General features: G+C 45.9%; 2 protein-coding genes across 5 annotated transcripts in view; one reads left to right on the forward strand and one right to left on the reverse strand.

Moving 5' to 3' along the window:
• The window catches only part of PLCD1 (phospholipase C delta 1), a 55,072-nt gene extending 43,156 nt beyond the window's left edge, over positions 1-11,916 (forward strand). For both annotated transcript variants that reach the window (XM_085316485.1, XM_085316484.1), the window contains exons 9-15: positions 3,187-3,354; positions 5,059-5,215; positions 5,543-5,659; positions 7,095-7,273; positions 7,768-7,900; positions 9,770-9,919; positions 10,334-11,916. In XM_085316485.1, the coding sequence (XP_085172611.1) occupies positions 3,187-3,354; positions 5,059-5,215; positions 5,543-5,659; positions 7,095-7,273; positions 7,768-7,900; positions 9,770-9,919; positions 10,334-10,425 (996 nt within the window). In that variant the 3' untranslated portion in view covers positions 10,426-11,916. The remainder of the gene's footprint in view (positions 1-3,186; positions 3,355-5,058; positions 5,216-5,542; positions 5,660-7,094; positions 7,274-7,767; positions 7,901-9,769; positions 9,920-10,333) is intronic.
• Positions 11,917-13,554: 1,638 nt separating this feature from the next.
• The window catches only part of VILL (villin like), a 41,487-nt gene continuing 38,722 nt past the window's right edge, over positions 13,555-16,319 (reverse strand). For all 3 annotated transcript variants that reach the window (XM_085316481.1, XM_085316482.1, XM_085316483.1), the window contains exon 20: positions 13,555-16,009. In XM_085316481.1, coding sequence (XP_085172607.1) covers positions 15,896-16,009 — 114 coding nt within the window. In that variant the 3' untranslated portion in view covers positions 13,555-15,895. The remainder of the gene's footprint in view (positions 16,010-16,319) is intronic.

Raw genomic sequence — 16,319 nt, forward strand, 5'->3', positions numbered from 1 at the left:
AGCCATTCCCGTTGTCTTAGGTTGTATTTGACCTAGTGCTTTCCACAGGCGGTTGGAATAGCTTTAGGGTCTAGTTGGAGAATATTTGCTGAATATTTCAGGAACATGCATGCCTCTCCCTGAGACAAAGGATCTGCTCGACAGAGCCTAACTGATGAGGTGACTGTCTTTCCCCTCAGGCCAAGTTAGGCCAGAAATACTTAATATCACATGAAGGAAAACCGAGAGCTAGAATGAGTGTGGGTATGTGCTTCTGCCTGAGTGTATTTATTGATTTAAAAACTCGTTAAAAGGGATAAGCACTGAAATTTAGGACTTTGCTTTCTATTACCCATATAAAATGAGAGATACTCAACCACCTAGGATGCTCTGTGCCAGAAATTACGCCTCTCACTTGTTGAACAGATAGTCTACCTAAACTGTAGTATCTTATAAAGGATTAGTATTCCATTTGGGAACAGTGAATCAAGCAATCTGCCCCAAAAACCTTTTATCCCTAGTTTTCTACTACTGGTCTGTGAAAAGAGGAGTGGTAAAGTTATTGTAACACTCCTTAGAGGACATCAGAAAACAGAAGCAGAGAATAATAGTGTGTAGCAGGGTGCTGTCTACAGCCAGCAAAGGAGTAGCAGTGCTTCTCTGGTTCCCCCCACCAACTCAGCCCCCCAGGCTAGCTTATCCAAAGTGTTGAATAGAGCCTGGAAATTTGCAGAGAGCTGGATTTCACCAGCTGCCAGTAGGTATTGTGAAAGGACAGAAGAGCTGAATCCTGGGAGCAGGAAGGATGGGATGTGAGTGCAGTCCACAGACTGGTGGTTTTGAAGAGAAACTTGAAGATGAGCCATTATACCTCCAATCTGTGTATGCGAAGAAACAAGGCAAAACTCTGCTTAGAAGAGGTCTGAGGAGCTGGACTGGCTGAGGATTGTACGGATGAGGGGAGGAGGACATTGCTATGCTCTGAACGCTCTTTTTGACCTCCTCTTCTAATCAGTCCTTGCCCATAATTGGTAGCCTCCTCCCAGATGCCTTTGTGCAGCTTTTGAGTGGCAGGGAAAGTGCCCCAATGTAAACACATCATTTGTGGTAGATGAAGGAAAATGCTCTTGGCTGCTTCTGCAGGTGCCAGGGTCAGATTTCAGCTCAAACCCAACTTTATGCATAGCTTGGCTGGGTGATGAGGAGTAAGGATCATCTGCCGAGACATGATGCAATTTGCTTGCACCCACAAAGAGGGAATAGCATTCTGAAATCTGCATTCCTTTAACAAAGATCCTTGGTTTTCCACAGCCCTGTCATTTGAGAACAGTGGGACTTGTTGCTTTTGCTGCGGTGGAAGGAGCAAATATAGGATGTCAGTGAGAGAAGGGAGAATGTGTTACACATAGACTGAAGGATTATATTGGCTAATTCTGAGATTGCGTTTTGCTGAAAAAAGCAACACTCTCTGTAGCAAAGAGTACCAAAAACATCCATGTACCACATGGAATTACAGTAGACATTTCACTGACTTCACTGGAAGCAGCGGAGTCTAGGAGTGCTCCTGGACTGAATTAGCTGATTTTGAGGCATACCCAGTTCCCCTAGAGATGGCCTCTGGGCATTCACCATTTTCAGTACTGCTCCCTGTATTGCTGCTGCACAATTTGTGTTCAGAGTCAGTCCTCTCAAGGGTTCAACTTTCTTTCTGCAGTCAGCCCTGGTGTAAGTTCTGGGCTACAGCGGTGGTTTGTTTGCATAAGGGCACCATGTGCTATCAATGTGTTCCTGGCACTGGAGTCCTACTGGTTTTCCACTTCACTTGGAGGTTTCATGTAGATATTGAAAGAGACTGGAGAAACCTGATTCAGCACAAGAAATGCGCTCCTTGGATTAGACAAATGGCCACTGTGTTACACTGGAACGTGCCAGTCTATGCAGGCTGAGCACCCAGCAAGCAAGGTTTTCTTTCCTATAAAGGCAGCCTGACAGAGCTGTGCAAAAGCTTCAGTGCTCCCCTTGAAATTGCAGAAGTGGGTGAGGAAAAAGTAAATCCCCTGCAGATCATCTCCAGTAGAGTGCCAGGCATTCACACTCACTCACAGGCCTCCTGTTGCTTACTGCTTAACACCACTTCTCAGCAGCTGATCTCTAGGACTGCTGCTTCTAAAATGTCTTTTAACCCCGTAAGTGTTGCCAGAATTATTGTTTATGTCCCATCATGGTAACAGTGATAGAGGAGCCCCTCGCAGAAAAGGAGATACAGAATCATAGAGTCAAAGAATCGATAAGGTTGGAAGGGACCTCTGGAGATCATCTAGTCCAACCCTCCTACTCAAGCAGGGTCACCTAGAGCATGTTAGACAGGATTGCATCCAGGTGGGCCTTGAAGATCTCCAGAGAAGGAGACTCCACAACCTCTCTGGGCAACTTGTCCCAGTGCTCCGTCACTCTCACAGTGAAGAAATTCCCCCTCACATTGAGGTGGAACTTCCTGTGGTTCAGTTTTTGCCCATTGCCTCTTGTCCTTTTGCATAGGACTACTGAAAAGAGTTTAGCCCCATCCCCTTGACACCCTCCCTTCAGGTACTTATACACATTTGTAAGATCCCCCCTCAGTCTTCTCTTCTCCAGGCTAAAGAGAAGATCTTAGTTTTGGGAAAGGTTTGGTTTGAATTTAATGAGGCACAGGTCTGTACTGCTTCAATCCCTGCATATATCTCACAATTTCCCAAATTGTATAGTGTTTATATCCACACATTGCAGGGGCTGGTTTATATCCATACAGAGGGTCAGTAATGGTGCCGTGAACACCTCTCATGAGTCCAGACCTCCAGACTTGCTCTTGTTCACTGGTCCACATTCAATTTTGAAAAAATAAGATATTTTTCTAACCTTTAATAGCACTGATGTTTAGGTCATCCTGTTGATGGAATGGATGGTCTGTACTGGAGGGGGATCAATGGACTATCTGGGGTTTTCATACTCATGGCTGTGGTCTCAGAGACTAGCTAGAGGCAAGGCAAAGCCGCAGCAGAAGAACAGACATACTTTTTACCTATATCTGTGGATAATTCTCTGTGACTGATGAAACTCCAAAGGACCCTGGCCCTGACTGCAGCTCAGGAGCTGCAATCACTTGCTCCTTCAGAGCAGACCAGAATCTTTTCTAACTGCCAGCTGTTTTGTCAATGTTTCCTGAGATAGCAATTAAAAGGGAAGATCCTTGTGAAAGGGAAGAAGCTGAGCAGGCAAGAGGACCCCACTGGAACAAATGGGAACAATAACCTGGAGGCTGAGGATGTCTCTGATGAAGATGAAGCAGCTGAAATGGAAGATGAGTCTGTAAAGACTGAAGTAGAACAGAAGGGGAAGGTGAGTCAAAGACATAACTGAATTCCTGAACATGGGAGACCTGGAGAGGGAGAAAGAGCTATAAACTAGATTTTTGCCTATTGCAGAAGGCTTTGAAGTTCTGAGGAAATCCCACCTGTTCACCTATTACATGCCTTATAGTGGCAAAACCACTTTCTGGGTGGTCTTTGTGCCATACTCATAGAAAAAAAGAATCAGTTGAAATATATTTTAAATCTGGTCCCATTTAAGCCAGTTTGATTTCAGCTCCTCAGCTAGGAATAGGGTAGAGCAAATCACTGAAAGCACTGGATCTAAGGGTCCTGGTTCTTGCTCAGGTTAATGATTGCTGTCCCAGAAACAAGCATCATCTCACAGAGCCATCCAAGTATGAAGGTCAGTTTCTTGTTCTAAAACAAGGTGGGAGGATTGTTTGCCTAGGGTAGACTCTGTAGTACTTATAGAAGTAATGGAGGAGAACATGTGTGCTCCATCACTGTCTCATTTCCAGACATCCGTGTATCAGGGGATTATCTTGTTCCTTACCAGAAACTGGTATTTATCTGCTCAGACTTTGGGGGATGACTATTTCTGCGGGGAAAGGCTGGCCTTGATATGGCCTCTTCCATGTGAGGACATTCATTTTTTCAGTCTGCATGTCACTGAGAAAGCCATATACCTTATGGCTTATGTCAGATTCATAGGTGGCATAAATGCATTCAGTCCCACTGACGGCAAAGCTGAATTACACTGCCTCTAGATCTGGTCTGCTCTATGACTTCCTTTGATGACTCACTTGTTCTTTAAAGGATTTATTTCATTCTGATCTGTAGTCAACAGTGTGTATTATTTTGAAGTTTGTTAGTTTCTTTCCCTGTCTGACGGGGGCTGGCAGCTCTTGATTAATTCTTGCATGAATGAGTGTGGCAGTGGAGCAGCAGGAACCAGAGCATTCTGAAAACAACTTGGGTCTTTTTCTTTGAAGGCAAGCAGGCCCGTGCTCTATGGAGGCCCAAGCATCATTCCTTTCCCCTTATTTTCAGTTCTATACGCTTAGCACCATGACAACATAGAAAGTCATTGCTAAAGCTTGGTTGTAAAACTTAGCTACTGGAGAAAGCCATTGGTGCTGAAATACAAGTGATCATGCAGAAAGCAGTAGAAAGGGTATCCCACCAACACAGTGAGAAAATCCATCTGGAGGACATTGTGCAACAAGGGCGTTGGAACAGCAAAGCATCTGTTGTATGAAATCCATTCTTAGCTCATCAATACAGGCCGGATGGGTTATTCCCACATTTGCAGCACTAATCACTTGTGAACTGCAATATCTAAGCTGTAATAGCCATTTACATAACAATATGTAAATAATTGCAGAAGGAATGATGACCCAGATGCAGTGAAATGTTCTGGATGGTAACACTTGGGGAGCTGGTGGACAAGCTAGTATATGGACTGGTGAAATGTGCCAGTGGTGTTCCCAGCTGATACTCCAAGTGGAAGGATTAACACTTTCCATGGAAGGAAAGGGATATGGCAAAGGCAGCCTGCCCCTTTTCTGCTGTCCTTCTGCCCAGGGTGCCACTGAGTATTGATACCGATCATCCTTTCCGGCTGCAGAGGCTGGAGAAGAGAAACCCAAGGGATCCCAGACAAGATATAATGAGTATTTCTGAGTAGGACTGTAGAAACTTTCCATAGATCTCTTGGTTTCTTGTTTTTTAGAGTGACACTTTGAAGCTGGCCAAGGAGCTGTCAGACACGGTTGTCTACTGCAAGAGCGTCCATTTCAATGGCTTCGTAGACCCCAGTCATCCTCGGGCTTTCAATGAGATGTCATCGTTCTCAGAGAGCAAAGCTCTGAAGCTAGCTCAGGAGTCTGGTATGTACATTCTGTCCTGGCAAAAGGCTGTCCTCTGTCCCCATCCCCCATAAAGCGACAGCTAGCAGTACTCAAGAATGGGGAGATGATGTCCCCAAAGATGTAGGTCATAGTCTCTTTGGCTGTGCATGTCATGATGAGAAACAGTGGGAATAACTTTATGTTGTAGAAGCTATTACCAAGAAGAGTGTTTTATACAGGCAGCTCACATGCAGACAGGCCTTCGAGATGAAGGAGCAGTATACACAGCATTAAGAAGAGAGAAATATAACCCCCATCACTGAAAAGGATATTTTCTCTCTCTCTCTCTCTTTTTTTTTTCTGTAGGAAACAGTTTTATTCATCACAACATCAGGCACCTGAGTCGAATCTACCCTGCAGGCTGGAGAACAGATTCCTCCAACTACAATCCCATCGATTTGTGGAACGTTGGATGCCAGATCGGTAGGTGCAATGGGGAGCTGTGAGAAGTTGAACCTAGCCAGGTCACTTGTGATCTGGTGTGGTGGGGCTTTGTCTGAGGTAGATGTGTGATTTCAAGCCACCTGCTGGCAGATAGGCTCGATGATCTCTGTGAGAAATCTGCTCTTCAGTTAGTGCTCACTGACTTTTCATAGGCCATTTCTGACCTACCTCTTTGCTGTTAGGAGAACCGTTCGTGCAAATCGACGGGTCCATCGCTGTGGAAACATAGTTACTGCCACTTAACATGAAAGGGGTAGGGGAAGCCAGGAGCATATAGAAATCTATGGGAGGGCTGGAAACCAAACTTAAATCTCTCAAGCCATAGGGCAGGACCATAACCATAACCATAACCACAAGGGGAAAGCTGTGGTCTGGGCTGTTTCCTGTAGTCACAGCAGCGTGTCTTATCTGCTCCTGGGACACTGAAATTCTGACAGCACATAGATGTCTCCAAGATGTTGTGAAAGCAAGGGTCTTGGAGCCTGTTAAATGAAGCATGAAGATTTTACAGAAGCCCTTAGTACTTGCAGTAAAACCACTATACTGCAGTTATGAAAGCCGTGCAGAAGTAGAGGAGTGGCTGAAAATGCTTTTGGCCTTCAAGTACTGTAAGGTGCCAAGGACCCAGGACCAAGATAGATTGTCAGCTGTCGTGGAGCCTTTTTTGAGGTGGCTAAAAAGATTATCACTGCATTTGAGATATCAGTGGAATATGTAGTAGGCACTGGAGTCCATATCTCTTCCTATGTAATATTAGTGACACCATTCCTAGATCCTGAATCCATTTTTGACATCCACGCTTTTAAAAGGATTTTGGCAAATTGGAAAGAGTATGAGAAATCTTCCTGGTGTTAGGAGACCAGTGAGGATTGGGCAAGTGATAATAAAAATGTCATTTGATAACAGTTTCTGTACTCCTGCATGAAGAATTCAGTTAGTGAGGAGCTCTCCAGTCTAACCAGCAGTGGCATTGATGACCCTAAGGATGGCAAAAGAAGGTCAGTAGATTTGGACTGGAAAGGAGGCTTCACAGTAAGGTTAAACAACCAGAGGAACAATCTGAGGATTGACTGAATTCACTGTGGGAGACAATTCCTTCAGCACAGAGATGAATGGTTTCTTTGAGAGATGAGGTTGTTCAACCAGATAGTATAAATTCAGTGCAGGATACTCCTTGACTCATTGGCAGGCAAGAAGATAACCGGGATGACTGCAATGGCACCTTTTGCTTCTGACAGTGCTGAATGCAAGAAATCCTTGCAGGCTGCAAGGGATGGAGTATATCACCGCTCAGTGCAGATGGAAAAGCCAATGTTTTTATCCATGAAGTGTCATTTTCGGTTAACAGAATGAATATAGAAATACTCCCATTGATTTACTTGAAAGTGACTGAATTTATTTGTTTATGTTACAGTTGCCCTAAATTTCCAGACAGCAGGCACAGAAATGGATGTCTACCAGGGTCGATTCCAGGACAATGGGTTTTCTGGGTATATCTTAAAGCCAGAATTCCTCCGGGATGAGCAAACCAAATTCAATCCAAAATCCATCACAGAAGGAACATGGGGGACGAGGAAGAAGCTTCTGCTCAAAGTAAGAATAGAGTTTGGAAAATTGTATCACTAGCATCCACCCTGGGGGGCTGTAGCTGTATCTTTTCTTTCTGCTGGTCCCAGCTGTCCCCACTGATTTTCCACAGTCAGAGTCTCTGCTTCAGTCCTGTGTGGGCTCCCGTCCTCTTGGGGCTCATTCACATGTTTAATGTTTGACACCAGCAAGACAGAGGCATCTTACAGAAACGCAGTCAGCAGTCTCCTCTGCTATTTCCAAGTATCCTCTGATCACTGAGGGGAAGAATTGGAAAAATTTCCTGTTCTCTGCCTCCTGCCCGGCCTGTTGGGCTGAAGCAATGGTCATTAGGTGCTTTGACTTATTACAACTTCCTCTGAAGGATGTCACAATGTTGACCCTAAAATACCAACACTAACTAGTCACAACAGGTCCTACACTCCTGCAGGAGAGAGACGTTTTGCCAGGAAGTCACCCTCCTTCTGACAGCCTGACCTTTTTCTCTCTTTCCTCTGCAGATCATCTCTGGTCAGCAGCTGCCCAAGGTAAACAAAAGTAAAAACTCCATCGTTGATCCTAAGGTAACGGTTGAGATCCACGGCATTCAACAGGACAACAACAAGAAGCAGACCAAAGTCATTGAAAACAATGGTAAGGGAATTTCTTCCACTCTGAGCTCCCTTGGAGGATCACACAAGGCAGTGTGTTCCTAATCAAGACCTGCTATCCTGGGTGTACCCAAGTGTGCCCACGTTGAGGGGATACATGAAATGCTGTTGGCCTGCCTGAGTTCAGGGACTCTGATTATAGACTGCTGGTGGTATTAACTAGCCCCACAGATTCATGCCCCTCTGGATCATCACTTTCAGGGGTTCATCCACTTTTTGTCCCTTCAAGATGTTTGGACACAGAAATGCCCTACAAAACAACATCATCCTGGGCCATCTGAGTTGTTTTCCTATTGGCTGCCAAAACTGCAGAGCCAGAGCTTTGGAGGTGCTCTTTACCCTTATGCACTGCTCCCACGTCTGTCCTGTGGCTGGCTGCAGGAACACCAAAGAATCATGAAACCATCAGTGTAGGAAAGAAGCAGCCACAGAAAGGAGGTTGCGTCTCCAAAGGGACTAAGGTGCAGATGCGTGGTCTTGCTTCAGCAGCTCACCAGACTGGTGTCAGCAGGACACCAGGTGTGTGGTGGGCACAGACTGGGCTTCAGAGTTGCAGCCATGGAGCTTGGGAGATTGTGGGATCCTCTACACACTGTGGCTCTGAGGTACCTGAAAATCCTACATGGATATCAGCATGGTGAAACCTCCTGCCCCAGGGCCAAAGACTTTGCATTTGTTTCCTGCAAAGTTGAAAGGCAGTAAATGCTGCAGGTCTCATTAGTCATTTGTGCTGATCTTGGTCCCTGAGAAAGCTGGGCTCAGGGCAGAAGCTGGGAGGCTGTTTGTGCTTAACCCTACCTTACTCCTTACACCCACAAGCAAAGGAGATGCACTGTATATGCACGTGGGTTCGTGGGTGAAGAATCACTTCCCCTTGGCTTCATAACTGAAATAGAAGAGTTCAAAGAAATGCAAGGTTGCCACTGCAAAGCAGTTCTTTTTCTTCCTTCTTAAAGTCCCATTGCCTCATGTCATATTGTTAAGCATCCTTTTAGCCTGGATCCATCTCAGCCCTTTTGGGTGATCTGAAAGACCCTGCCTCCTGCCAAATTGTTGACAGACCCTCTGTGACCAGCAGACTTGACCTGATGTTTTGCTGTGCTTGGGCTGTTGCTCCAGACAGGCTACGCTGATGGCAGCGGGGCTTCCGACAGGACGTCCTTGCCTCCTGTTTGTTTCTCGGGAGTGGTTTATTGAAACTACAGAAAGCACTCGCTGTGACCTGGAGAGAGAGCGCACGGCGCTTGCGCTTTGCCTCTCATCTGATATGACAGTCCTAGCTTTGTTTGCTTTGTAAGTCTGGGTTGTGTGTTCCTTATCCATAGCAGGAGTGGGGTTAGTCTGGCTCTCTCAGACACTGCCCTTGTATGAGGAGATGTAACACATCTTGTCTGCATATGTGATGGTTTTTTTTCACAGAGAGACACTCTTCATTAACCCTTTTTGCCAACAGGGGAACTGAGGCACAGAGTGGTGATAAATGGGGGGTACCTTGAGCAGTCAATGAGGCAAAAACTTGCAAATCCCAGAAGGCCCTCCCAGTATAAAGGCGCAGCTCTCCCCTCTGTTCTCCCCTGATCTGGGGCTGTGAAAATTTGTTGCTGGTCCAATAGGTACTTGAGACACCCTTGTGTATCAGCTGGTGAGACCCAAGTGCTGAGGTCCACAGTGGGTGTATGATTCATCTGCTGCAGTTAGGATGCGCTGTAGTCTAAGCTGAAAGACTTTTTAAGGGCAGGTAGCAAGCTTAAGCTGGCAGTCAAGCAGAGACTACATCAGTTTGAAAACATCTCTGATCTTCCATCCTTATCTGCAACCGGCTCTGATCTCCATCCTTGTCTATGTTGCTCAGGCTTTAACCCTAAGTGGGACGAAGAGTTTACATTTGACATAGAGATCCCTGAGCTTGCCCTAGTCCGGTTTGTGGTGGAAGACTTTGATATGTCAACCAAGAATGACTTCATCGGGCAATACACCCTCCCCTTCACTAGTCTGAAGCAAGGTAAGACTCTGCTCCCAGTTCCTTGCACTGCTTGAGCCCTTCAAAAAGCTCCTATGTCCTAGATGAGTTGTTCAGAGCCCATTGCACCGCAGGTCTCAAGAGACCCTCTCTCTGGGGCCCGGACAAGATGATAAATAGCTTATTGAGCAGCTATTGAACACTGTCTCTGGAGAAGCAGTAGCTAACAAGCAAAGTGGATCCCCTGTTACTGGTGGCCTTGGGCACATCATGTTCCCAGTGCTTGAAGCTGTGCCTGTCTGACTTGCCTTTTCTGTGAGGTAACGGGAGCAAAACGCTCGGGGGGCAGCAGCAGCTACAGAAATGGGAAATGTTATTATGGGGCCTTGGCAAACATTAGCAAACATTTTCCTGACAGGGCTAAAGGCTGCTTTCTGTCTGCATCTCGCCTTCCAGGTTACCGCCACATCCATCTTCTAACCAAGAATGGAGACCCGTACTCTTCCTCCACCCTGTTTGTGTACATCAATATCCAGGACTGTGATTAGTGGCTCAACTCTTTCTGGGGCACAGTGAATCCCATTATGGACCTAGAAGGACCTCCGCATGTGACGTCATGTGTGACATCTGCCTACAAAAGGATCCCGTCAAATCCCCAGTGCCTTCTCTGGAGCAGCACATGGTGCCCCATAGGGCCCATGGTGTGAAACAGCCATTGAACCTCTCCCTTCTGTGTGCTGGAAACATCTTAATGGGGTTGTTGAGATTAATCGTTTTGTACCTGTTTGACCAATCCAGGCGTGATTTTAGTTCACCTTAATTCATGTGATTTTTAATTTTGCTTTTAGCGAGAGCATAGGGATTCCTTTTTAGCAAATTACAGCTCTTGGGTTTGGTTTGGGCAGACATCTGGACAAAATACCCAACGCCCGTGCAAAAAAGCGCATCCCACCACTGAAACCCAGTGGTCAGATGCCAGTTGATTTCACACTACTTCAGATATCGGTTATCCTTTACTATATAAAGTTCCAAACAGGGACAAAAATTCTCCTGTTATCTGTTACAGATTAAAAAAGAAAGCTGCACTACACAGGCCCGTATTACGTAACTTGACTTTCCTTTTGTATTATAATGAAAAATACATGAACACTACTCTGCCCGTGTGCCTGGCTCTCAGCCAGGTCGCAGGGCATTCAGAGCCTGCCTCAGAGTCTGTGAAGGAGAAAGAAGCCACCGCATGGCAGATTTCCCTCTAACCCAAAGTGAAACTCGCTCAAAGAGGCCTCCAAGAATGTCTTTGGCGGATGACAGTGCAAATACACTGAACTGACAGGAGGGCTTTTCTTTTTAATGCTGTAAATCTTTTTTTGTTTGTGTTTTTATAGGAAAAAAATGTCTTTTTTTATCCACAGAGGAAGTGGCAGTAGAAACCATTTTAAATGTTAGTCTGGTCCCAATTGCACTATAGGGTTAACTCAGCACAAGCAGACAGGAGTATTTTGAACAGTAATCCGGTATTTATGGGAAAAGGTCTTTTTTCTTCCAAGTGCAACTACAGAGTTAAGGGAATATTGTTGAAATAAAATAATATATTTTTGAAGTGCCAGCTGTGTTACTAACAATATGTTAGACTATTAAAAATAGAAAAAAAATTGAAAAAATCCAGTTACTTGTCACTACTTGCCTCTTTGGCTTACTTGAATGCAACACACATGAATTTGGAGATAGACCTGCTTAATTTCTTTAAAGCTAATCAGTCTTTCTGGGGTTTCTCATGCATAGCGGTGGCAAGGACTAGCATGCTGCTACCAAAGAGGTTGAATAAATTCTAGTCCGCTCCCTCCCCTGTCTTTTTCCTAGTCCAAAACAGCCCAGATTTAGTAACCCTTGGGCACACTGTAAACTGAGCTTTATTTAGTCCAACTCAGAGTCTGTCATGCTGTAGTACTCACTGCTGGACACACTGACTTTTCCTCCTCACTATAATACTGTGTGATGTTGTAAACCATTGCCAGATTAAATGTGAATTATATCCACAACTCAAAGGCTCAAATTGAATTAATTACCAATGGTTAAAAGAGCTCAGGAGCTGCAGACGTTACCAAGGCGGAAACAGCTGTCCTGCAGCGATGTGGGTTGTCTCTCAGCTCACCTCTAAGATGGGGCAGGTTGCATCATGACACACACAATTGAAAGCCAAGGTTGGTGCCTTCTTGCCACATGCAGTGTCATATTGTCACACAGGAGTCATATCACACGTGCAGAGTCATATAGTCACGTGCAGTCTCATATTGCCATGAAGGTCCCACCTGGCAGTGCTTCTACGTGCAGGGCCTTAACTGCTATTCTTGCTCCTTCACTACCTGCTTGGATTTTGCAGCATTACGTTTTGGCTGAGCACAGCTGGCCTCTGGGAAGGATGAGATTTTTGTACAGCAAGTGTGATGAATGCTAACGCCCTGGTCCCCACGGGAAATCTTTCAGAAATGAAATGTGTCTCTGCTCCACTTACTTAACTACAAAACTGAGTTTTAATCAAAGCCTGTTACTCTGGGTACTGGAGCTGAGTGATGGTGTCCTCAGAGCTGTCCCCCAAATGGCCACACATTACTTCTGTACTCAGCCCCAGGTCATATGAGCAGCATCCTACCTCCCATCAAAGCCCATGGAGATGCAGAAATTGGGTATCCTGATAAGCCCAGGGGTTTCCTAACTGCAGCTCTCATATTTACCGTAGTCTAACGGTTACAGCACTTGTCCAGGAAGGGAGAGGCTTACCCAGAGATGAGCCCACTGCTCCCAGCTCTAAAGGGAAGGGCAATTATTGACAAATTACAGCAGGGCATGTAGTTGGTCAGCTCCTACTGGGGACCATTCAGTGACCTGAGAGTACAAGTGCAGGGGGACCAGATAGCAAGTAATGGCTCCGCAGCCCAGCGCAGGGCACGCTGGCTGGAAGGAGACAGATGAGTTTGGTCCCTGATGACAGGCTGCTCTGTGTATCTCATTTTGAAGAGCCATTGGATAAGAAGTGTGAATAAAGGCTACTCAGGACTTCTCCATACCTTACAGGGAGCTTGAACCATGCTACCTGAGCACAGGCATGATTAGCGGCATTTCTACCTCTTTTCTCATGTCAGTGCTGGGCCGTGTGTGGTGAGTCAGATAAGTGGCTGAGTTGACTGGGAACAGATTATATGTTCTTTTTTTGCCTTGCAAGATTAGATGTCATTTGGATCAGTGAGATTAATGGACTCCCACCTACCAGCTATGGCCAAGCACTAGAATAGCAGGAGAGAGAAGGGGACTGTGAGGTGAGGGATAGGTGTGGGCAACAGCAGGACCATATTATCTAGGCTCAGCATAGGCTTAGATGGATTACATGGAGAAGCCAGGGTTTCCTCAGCCTATTGTGTGTTTAAAGACAGGCAAGATTTGTGGGTAGAGAGAGAACAGCCCTCATCAGACAGATGGACAGAACTGAGGCAAAACAACTGGAGTCGGGAAAGCGGTGGGAAAGCAGCTGTGATCCAGCTGGGATGGACCAGAGCATGAGGAGGCAACACCACAAGGTCTCTCTCCCCAAAGAAACGTGGCCCACACCAGTGCTGAGGGAGCTCATCTTTGAGCAAATTAGGAAGTGCTGTGATCCTACTCTACAGAAGAGATCTAGTGAAAAGAGACACCAGGACAGCAGCAGAAATGGGACACGGCCCAGTTGAGTTTAAAATAGTAAACAGTATAATAAGGAGGAAGCAGGTGAGAAACTTCCATTTCCTTTATAAATCAGAGGCAGACAGTAAAATCAGCTCTCCACGTGAGGAGCTCCCAAATATCACAATAATCTGTTATTTGTAAAATTCCATGCTAGTTTCTGAGTCCTGGCAGGGGCACTCAGCACACGTTTGCTGGCAAGCATCGTGGCAGCAGGAATAAAAGCAACATGCCGCAAACCAGCTTAATCTCCCTAATTCGACTGCATTTCTGTTTCCCTCCCTTTGATTGCATACTACTCTTTGGGCCCACAGTTAGGACTTATAGATGGAATCGTTGAATTTTATCAGGTAGTACATGCAATTAATTAATTTGGGAGCTGGCAAGAGCATGCCACAGCAGGATGATATAAATATTGTATGTGTATTGCTGCTTCCAACTGTGGTAATGAGGGCAGAAATAGGGATAATGTGCACTGATTGTATCCAGTGTGAACACAACAGGAGCAATCATGCAGATAATTTGGCTGATTTGTGTCTCTGCTTGATTCTTACCTTACTCTGCATGAGGTTTCAATGTGTTCTGTGCTGGGCCCTCAAGCATGGATGGGCCAAATTGCTACCTGGAAGCATAGAGGTAGTGATGTGGTTGTGGCTTGTGTAAAGTAGCCCTCAGTTCTTAAACGCAATGATTTCTCCAGAAGATCCCATAATCTGGAGGTGCTTGCCTCCAGACCAGCCAGATGATGACACCTCACCATTACTGCGCTGTTACTGGTTTGGGTATTGTATGAGAGCTCTTTGCTCCCAGGTCATCTGCAGCTCCTAAGCATAAGAACACCGCATCCTTGTAGCAGGGGTGGAAAATCAGGCCAGCTGTTGAGTGGGAAGGAAGGGCAGTCAAGTAGCCTGATTGCAGGGAATGGAAGTCTTGGGAGCAGGGTGCATCAGCACCGGGAGAGAAACAGTGCCGAGGTGCCTGCTATGTGGTGTTTGGGGACAGAGGGGCCTCTGCCTCCTGAGTTTGTCCTTTTCTTTTTAAAACATCCAAAATCCCATCAATGACCATCTGTTTGAAGGAGCTGTGGCCCTGCAGAGCTTTTCTCCACTGCCATCCTACCCCCCCTGCTGATAAAGGACAGTCATCACGTTGCTGTTGGCTGTTTATTTGAAATCACTGATCAGGCTGGAAATGGAATAAAGCTGCAAAACCAAATCTTTTGGGTTTCTTTAAACATATGTGTTTCTTCCTTTTGTTTACAATTATATCCCTCAAACACTGATCACTTGTGTTGCCCCCCCGCCCCCTTGATCAGATTGAGCTCATGCTGTGGAACGTGCCCTCTCAGGCCCACAGAGATCACAGGGATGGAGCCCTGTGACAAAAGCTGCAGTCGGACAAATTCTGCCTCTGGTCATCCCCCAAAACCTCTTGACTTCTCCAGGCCTCTGGTCTGTGGGCAGAGAGAGATTCTCCTGCTTACCTGCACCTGCCTGCAGTCAGAGAGGCCAGGTGAGAATGGAGATGCCATCTCAATGGAAGGGGAGAAACAAAAAGAAAAAGGGTCTTGTCTAACACTTAAAATCCTGCATCTAGCCCTAAATCTCATCTGCCTCTTGAAATAAATCCACTAATAAATATGTTCTAAATATGTGGTTTTTTACAAGCCAGCTTCTCATTTGTTTTTTCCTGCATCAGGTAACGTGTATTAGTCTAAAATTGATTTTCTGTGGTGAATATCTCTTCTACAAGGTGAGAAGGGGTTGAACTGGGCAATCTCACTCCATGGCTACTATGCACCTGGCTACGCCAGTATCTTTTCCTGACCCAAGGCTCCCCATCATCCCTCTCGTGCTTTCCCCTCCTTTCCTGACATCAGCTGCAAGTAGCCTTCGTCCTGCCTAATTTTAAATTTCTAATTTCCTACATTTCCTAATTTAAATTTCAGGAAGACCCTGATGTTGTGCAAGTGGCAATTTGCAAGGAGGAGAGGAGAGGACAGGCTACGGTATGGTTGTGTGACACACACTCGTCTTTGTGACTATCATCACCAATAAAATGTCCCCAAAAGACAAGAAAATCCTACAAAGTCACTCCTATGAAAATTTTACCTCCTTGGTTTTCAGGTTTGCAAGGAGAAAGGAGCCTTCCCCTGAACAGTGCCTGCTGGAATAACTGCTTTGGAGCTTGGCCTGATTGAGATGAGGTTGGGTTCATTGACAAATGTCAGCATTCCTTCCCTGCAGCTCCTAAGAGACTGAGGCTGGTGCCAGAGTCATTAGATGCCAGACGGCCCCTGTGGTCTCAGAAGAGTCCATATTGCTTCTTTTCGTTCTGTTGCTTCCATTTGGGCATCTGGTAGAACTCATGCTTGGACTTACCAAAGATATCGTGGAAATCGGTGTCAGAGAGATAGTACTGCAACGGAAAGAGGGAGCAAGAGAGAGTCAGTTTTGGCTTTTGTAAAAAGCAGCTGGGGTGCTGCCCTAGGCTGCCTCCCTATCTCATCATGCCAGTGTTGGCCCCTGACTTCAGGCAAACATCTCCTGTCCTGCTGTCTGTCCTCATGGTGGGGAAGTAGAACATCCTAGCAACTGCTCCTCATCCTCCTTCCCAGAGCTCAGAGGGGGTGCAAGCACACCAACCCAAAGGGACATCGCTGTTTTGGGGGTAGTGTGTTCTACCTGGGATTCTGCCCTATTAGCCATATGGAGGCCAAGACAATTAA

The sequence above is a fragment of the Rhea americana genome, unplaced genomic scaffold (assembly GCF_003343005.1).
Source record: "Rhea americana isolate MKP2758 unplaced genomic scaffold, rheAme1 scaffold_47, whole genome shotgun sequence".
Taxonomy (NCBI): domain Eukaryota; kingdom Metazoa; phylum Chordata; class Aves; order Rheiformes; family Rheidae; genus Rhea; species Rhea americana.